Raw genomic sequence first — 7,841 nt, 5'->3', positions numbered from 1 at the left:
GCTAACTGAAGGCACATTGCACAAGCTAGCAAGCCGAATAGGAAACACAATTACGCTGAAGAGGAAAGCATAGAATGACGGGGTCACAGGAAAGTGTACAATGGTTCCTCCTACCCCACATTAAACATTATGCCTAATTATGTATGCTCACAACTCTGCTGAGATCACATGATGCTGTAAGCTACCACACATCAGGAGCAGCTCAGGAAAGAGCTTGTCAATCACGTATTTTTGAACTGCAAATATTCAGAAATTTACATTTACAATGCAAAACTCCACATACACACACAGCAGAAACAAGTCTTTATAGAAAAGATGAGCTAAAGTAAAGTTTAGCTGCATATTGCTTACTTGGTTTACAAACTAGCAACAAAGACACGTTTTCAGCAATGCACTGACTTTCATAACACATCAGAAAGGCTCGGAACTAAAATCTGCACAGTCTCAACGTTTTCCTGCTCCCAAAATGTTTCTGATGTAAATGAATTTATGTCTGACCATGTCTCACTTTCTGCTCCACAATCAGCCTTCAATTTATTCCACCACCTAAGTAGCCACTGCTTGCTTTGTAACTTTATACCAGTGTTATAACACCCCCCCACCCCCCCCCCCCCCCCCCTTCATCCCACGCTAAAATACCTCCAATGTATGCTCTGCAGGACCAATACAAGAAGTGACATGACAGAAAAAAAAAAAAGCAAACCCAGAATAACTGTGAAAAAAAAGTCATGCGAACATAAAGAGAATTGCTATGAAGGGAATCTGTGAAGAATTGTGTAACACGGTGTGTGCGTGACACAAGCAGACTGTTGCTCTGGATGTTGATAAGGGCAGGGCTGGTGTGCCAGCATGTCATTCTATGAAAACAAAGCAACACTATTGACAATGTTTGTACTTTACAGAGTGGAGCAGTAACTTTGCATTTCAGCGGTTGTATCTCACTTTTTTATCAGTCCTGCAATACATCAGCTTATGACTTAACAGCATTGCTATTGCATCCTGTCCCGGGGTTTTTATGGAAATATGCCGCTTATGATGTTGTGGTTACAGTTAGCCTGATGGTGACAGGGAGTTTGTCAAACGGTGGCAAGACCTGCGCTTTATAGCAACATCTTCAACAATGCCCTTTCAATTTCAAACAGCTTGTCATTTCCTTCGTCAAACTTGTCAAATAGTCTCAGACTCGTCAGACGCTTATTGGAAGGCCTGCTCTCACTTAGATTTGTAATCCTCCTCAATAAGCAGTGAGAGTCCACTGAGCCTTTCCCTTGGGGTGATTTACAATAGAACACACCAGCCTCCTTTTATGGAAGACTTTTATATGCTCCTAAATATTTCCTGTAATAAATACCCATTGATGTCCGTAAAACTACCACTAAGAGGATGTCATGAAAAATGATGTATAACGTGTAAAGTAAATACTTAAAAGGACGATTCCCTGGCCCATAAAACTTAATTGCATATGGGAGTTCACATGAAAATTGAAGGACATTTCAGATAAGCATTTTCCAGTGATATGAGCTGAAAATTTGGATTATGTGCAAATGATTTACTCATGTTCTATGTTCATTATATAAATCCATAATAATCCAGATTAAAAAAAAAGATTTCAAGGTCAAAACACTTTCAAACTTACTTCGTAATTCTTTAAGTAAAATTAAATATATGCATTGCTACAGTTTCAGTTCAGACTTTTGCACAAGCTCCGGTGATTATGGAGAATATCATTTGCATATCTGTTCATGAGAATCAGAAATCTGAAAAATTCAAACATCATCCAGGAGTCACGTTTTAGCATTTTGAGGAACATTTGATTTTGTTATGGCAACATTTGATATCTTTCATTCTGACTTGGAAATTTATGACCAAAGCATAAAAAGTGGCCAATTTTTTACAGCTCTTTTTCACTAGACTCTACCAATAACATCTTAACACATGGCAGCTGGCACCATGTTTTTTAGCAGGAGCGCTGCAAGCCTTTGTTGGAACAGTGATGAATTTAATATGCAGCTGCCCAACCCCAGCTAACCTACGCTAATGTCTCACTCTCATTGGCTGTCAATCTTGTAAACAGTATGTCCAGTTAAAGGGGGAAGTCTTGTACATCAGTGATAAAGATTTATCTGCAGCAGAGGGTGTTGGGCAGGGCCCACTGAGGCCCACTGACAGGCACACAGCCACAGCAATATCTAGAAGTACGCTTGAGTGTGCCATGTGTTCTGCTGAATCATCCTTTACAGATCACTCGCTGGGCTCATAGAGCAACCTCACTGTGATCTTTCATTAATCCTTTTTTAAGGTGCTAAATTAGGAAGATGCATAACAAATAACAAAGCCAATTTCTTACATGAATAGGTTTATTGCATTGCTTTCAGTCCAATTCATTGTAAGCATCTGTGCGTTTTTCATGTGCAAGTACAATAACAGATAAAAATCTTTATGAAGTAAAGCATTAATAAGTTTCAATTATCAAGTTTCATTCAAGTGCTATGAAGGTCCGACATCTGCCAATAGTTCAGCTGTTAAATATTTGTCCATTCCACTCAGTATATTTTTCTGCTGAGCTTCAAAGCGCTGATGTGAGACAGCATGTCCAGATATGGATTTCTGCTTTATTAAAGTGCACCAAATATAATTTACTATTAATTTAAAATGTTATAATGGCTTTTATTAGCAGCCCATCAAATATTTTGATATTTTATCAAGCCTGATAAAAAAAAAAAGACCCAATGATTAAATGACCAGGTAAAGATCCAAATTCAGTCAAATCATGTAAATGCTTTCAGAATTTGTATTTAACTGATAAATCTGTAATTTTGACATTTAATATTACACATTATGAGATCCACCATTTTGCACAATTCAGTTGAATGTTTCAAGTATCTTTAACTTAAGTAAATATAGTTTTGTATGTGTGTGTATTTTTATGCATGTGCAAATACAACATGAGGCCTTTTAATAATATAAACAGTTTTACAGTTTTCATGAGTTATTAATTTCAACTCATTTCTATTAAAAAAATTAAACTATTCCACATGCTTTTTTTGTTTTGTGTCCTGAAACAAGACGTGCATGTTATCATGAGCAGATCATCTCTGGTAAATGATCAGTCTGCATCAAGATGTCCCAAAGCATTGCATGGCTAATTCAAACTAACTCCCCGTGTCACTGATTCAACGCTGTAAGGTTTTATTTTAAAGCGGCTCCAGAATATTGGGGATTCCCTGCACATCATATGGTGAAACAATGGTGTAACATACAGAAGAAAATAGGAAATATTGATAACAAAGCAGCTGCCAAAACCACCATCGTCCAAACTACTTGTAAGTTTTAATTTAGGAGTTACCTATAGATGCATTTAGGTTTCAGAATTATGACCATTTTCATGTTGAAATTATTATCAAAGTAGTGAAAGAAATAACTGGATGTCTGCTGATTTTCTTTTTTTTTTTTTTTTTTTTTTTTTTTTTTTTTGCTGAAAGAGTAAAAAAAAAAAGGTTTTGGGTTTTTCTGTCCCCATTTTTTGATGACATTGAAAATTGTTGAAGAAGAAACTTACTTTTTGGTTTCTGGTTCTGAACAGTCACTGAACGGTGTGCTGCCATTGGACTGCGGAGGACCAAGGGAAGTCTCCTCACTTCTGCTGCCCAGGCTGTCATTGCCTTCAGTCCTACCAGCTGAAGACTTTTGGAAAGAGCTGGATGTGCTTGTTTCAGCTTGCCACAGAAAGCAGGAGCAACGGGTCTGCAGTTCTTTATGTAGCCACAGAACGGACAACCATGGGCAACCCATAATGTTCTTGAATGCTGTGCGAAACTCTGGACTCCTGCAGTAGATAATGGGATTCAGTCCAGAGTTGATGTAGCCAAGCCAGTTTAACACTCGGAAGACCATCTGGTTTACTAGTGTTGTATCCCAAGCATTGATGATGTTGGCAATAAAAAATGGCAGCCAGCACACAGTGAAGGTCCCCATGATGATACCCAAAGTCTTAATAGCCTTGTGCTCTTTGACAAGCACTAATCGTGAAGGCCTCCTCTTGGCACTCTTTCTCCGAGCTGCACTGTTGCCACTGCTGGAGCCAGTACATGTTGATGGCAGGATATTGCTGACACCGGAGCTAATTTGCGTCTGTGCTAATGAACATTCATTTTGAAAACGCATCCGACTCTTATCTATGAGCTGGACCTGCCGTTTTGCTATTGCAAAGACTTTCGCGTACACAAATATCATTATGAACAGTGGAATGTAGAAGGACACTACAGAGGACACAGTTGCAAAATAAATGTTTGATACAAAGTCACAGCAAGTGGTGTTTCCATAGCAAGCATCTGCGTCCCTATTCTCTGCTTTCTTTACATGCCAAAGCCCTTTCATAATTGGCACAAAGGAAATTAAAGCAGACACAACCCACACTAAACAAACTACTACTCTTGCGCGACACTTGCTGAGTAAAACTCTGTGCCGCAGGGGCTTTGTAATGGCTATATACCGATCTACTGCAATGGCACAAAGTGTTTCGATGCTCGCCGTCACACACAAGACATCAACAGAAGTCCAGAGGTCACACAAAGTTTTACTGAGTAGCCATGCACCTGTGACCACATAACTAGCCCCAAAAGGCACAACAAGGACCCCCATGATAAGGTCCGCACATGCTAGGGACATGATGAAAATGTTTGTTGAAGTTTGCAGCTGTGGTGTGCGCGAAACAGCGATGATGACCAACAGGTTTCCCACTACTGTGATCAGTATGATGATGACCAGCACGACAAGGATCCAGTGTCCCATAGGTTGGTGGTATGGGAAGGTGGAATTCATCTTTTGCTCAGCCTCAAGTTGAAGGCTGTTTTGTTCCAACATCAAAATGATCACAGGTAAAAAGTAAAAAAAATCTTCACAAGCATCTACACATGAATTCCATCAGGAATAAGAGAAAATTTCATTTCTTCCCTTTTCTTCTCTTTGAAGTTGAAGCTCATATTTTACTCCTTAAGATTCTTGCCGTACAGCACGCAGAGAGGAATAGTGGGTCTCCATCCTTCCAAAGGCATGAATGTTTGAGGACGCCTTTGTCTTCAGCAACATGCTTTGCAGATAGATTAATCCAAACTGCTCACAGAGCTGGAGCAGGGCTTCAGTGAATCCCAGGAAAAAGTCTAAACATTAAGTGAAAAAAAAAAAGTTTTGTTGCAGAAAACTCAACTATGTCCGCTTCAGTATGTCCACTGGGACTTCTTCTTCTCTCTGGATCTGTCTGAGCCACGAAGCCTCAGTTGGACTGCTTGGAGATCAAGTAAAGAGTGACACTGTCACAAGAACCACCAGAGTGCACCAAAGTGGCTGCCCACTTTTTCCTTTGCTCTTTCACTCTTTTGCTCTCTCTCTCTCTCTCTCTCTCTGTGAGGTTGCCCAAGATCGCATTGGCTGTAATCACACGCTGGCTGAAAGCAGAAGGGAGGAGCCTAACACTGTTTCTGTGTATGGAAGCCACACATGTGAGAGATCCCTCACAGAAACTTAACAAGAACCTAAGAAGTACTTGTGTATTAACGCATAAAAATATGTGCCAAGCAATTATTCAGATTTCTTATGTATGTAAAAATCCAGCTTATTAGTAAAAATCTTGCATTAAAAATCCTATTTAAGGAAACATACTAGCAGGAAATTAGTTCTGATTGGTTTTTCTAATTTATATTTAATTTTAGATGACATTTATGGATCATTAATCCTGATGTTTCGATAGCAGATGCAGGATAAACCAGCTGTTTGAACTACTTTTCGCGTTGATCTATGTCTGCTTTTAGTCTTTGAGAGTTTTTTTTTTTCTTTTTCTTTTGTTTTATTCAGTTTTATTCAGTGACATCATGACAACTTTTTTAGGAGTAAAACCAACTAAATGATGCCTCGCTGAGGGTAACATTCAGCATATTGTGTCACTGCTAAAAGCATTTTTGAAATATGACCCTGATCAAGCACTGCTTTCAATAAAATGTCCAAAAACCACCAGGTGGAAAATAGCTGGTTTCAGTCATACCAATGTGTTGAACTTTAAAGGAGCAGGAATGAAACTCTTATGAGTAATCAGTGTCCTACCTGCAGTAGACAATGTCACAGCACAGGAAATTTGACAGAAAGACATAACACCTGCTCACAGTGGAGCCCCCAGAAGAAACCTTTTCTCTGACAACTGTTAAATCTCGGTTTGCCATTGCAAAAGAAACATTTCTGAGCTTAGCTCCCAATTCTTCAAGTGAGAATCTTTACGGCATAGCTTCACAAAGATAGAAGTCCCACCAAATTTAAGGAATATCCCTTTAACAGCTTGCTATGTGATTAATTCTTTTAAAAGGTCTGAAACTCTTCTTAATAGACTCTAAAGTTGAAGTAACTGGGTAACCTTAAACTTCATTTATAGACAGTTCACAAGTAAATATTTAAAATAACTGACTTCTTCAACTTTTGGGAACAGCCTTTTTTCTGCTAAATGTGTTGTAAAGGCTTTATAGTAAAAGCAGCAATACACAAATCATCTCACAACTTAAGTGTGATTCTAACCATTTATGTCCACAACTCCACTAATACAGATGAGGCACCTCCATCTGCGGAGAGCAGGAAATAAATGCCTCTTTTTGTATCAGAGCTGTGAAGAAAAGAATAGATTGGTATCTCGCTGTTGCTCAAGATGTTCCACTAAATAAGAACAATCAGACAACAATCTGTTCTTCTGAGCTGTCTTGTAACAGAACGGCTCCTAATTTGGTCTTTGTGTGTGGTCTTTAGTTTACACCTTAAAATGTATTTTTACTTGTATAATAGGAAATGGCTTGCATGCAGATTCACATTTGTTTTTGGAGTTGTAGTTCCAGTAGTTTTTATTGTTTATACCTTGCAATTTTGCCTTTAAAACAGTTTTAATTCATGTTGTTTTATTTATCTACTATTGTTTCAGCTGACACAAGAAAGATGGGACTCTGTGGTACTGATTCTAGGTGATAGATAGATAGATAGGTCAAACATTTAAAAAAAAAAAAAAAAAAAAAAACTTTTTCCGGACAAGACACTGTGCATGCCAAAAGTGTTATGATCATATTAAGTTTAAAGTATCTCTTTTAGCAAACAGCTGCTTCTAAAAAAAGGGTTTAAAAATGGTATCATAAAATAACTTTTCACCATTCAAGGGGACAGTAGTTAGCATTTAGCTAAGCCTGATATCTCGCAGAGAAAAGCCAGCACATATTCAAACTAATGTTTATAAAGTGGTCAAAAATACAACTTGAATGATTACTATTGGTATTTGATATTTCAGCTGGATCAACTTTGAATGTCTGTTTCTACACAGTTTGATGTAAATTTTTGAAACTGCCATTAATCTGTTCACAAAATTGCATCTTTGGACTGTTTTTCTGTGTGAAGGAAAACACGCTATTGGTATTTTATTTCAAAGGAACGAGTATGTGAAAGTTTACATTTACACTGTGTTAGTTTAGCTTCTGATTTTCTGTCACTCTTCGCTGATCTCTCGTTTGCAATTTGGATGGGACTTGACTTTACAAACTCTTTGTGTCGGGATTAGGTCAAATTGCGGCTTGCATTAAAAAGGACTCAAATAAAAACATACAAGCCGTCTTTTCTGGCTGTCCGGAGGACAGGAAAGGTGAAGGAGAAATCAAGGCAGTCTCTTGCTTAAATATATTACTTTTCACTTTTTTTTGCGTTTTCTGAAGTGTTGCACTTTGAGGTATTTACATTAAAGTACCGACCAGGAAGCATTGTTGCCAGTCCCATTGTTAGAGCACAAAACCAAAGCAATAGAAAATTTCGTGTCATGTCTGCAAACA

The 7,841-nt window shown here is 38.2% G+C and overlaps 1 protein-coding gene across 1 annotated transcript; it reads right to left on the bottom strand.

Moving 5' to 3' along the window:
• Positions 1–3,555: 3,555 nt before the first annotated feature.
• Positions 3,556–4,821, bottom strand: adrb3a (adrenoceptor beta 3a; the record flags this gene model as incomplete). The annotated part of the gene is made up of 1 exon (XM_079251689.1): positions 3,556–4,821. One exon carries the CDS (start codon positions 4,819–4,821, stop codon positions 3,556–3,558), a length of 1,266 nt encoding a protein of 421 aa, XP_079107815.1.
• Positions 4,822–7,841: the final 3,020 nt, after the last annotated feature.

The sequence above is a fragment of the Telmatherina bonti genome, assembly GCF_933228915.1.
Source record: "Telmatherina bonti genome assembly, chromosome: 13".
In the NCBI taxonomy this organism is placed as follows: domain Eukaryota; kingdom Metazoa; phylum Chordata; class Actinopteri; order Atheriniformes; family Telmatherinidae; genus Telmatherina; species Telmatherina bonti.
This window is presented reverse-complemented; position numbering and strand designations above follow the sequence as displayed.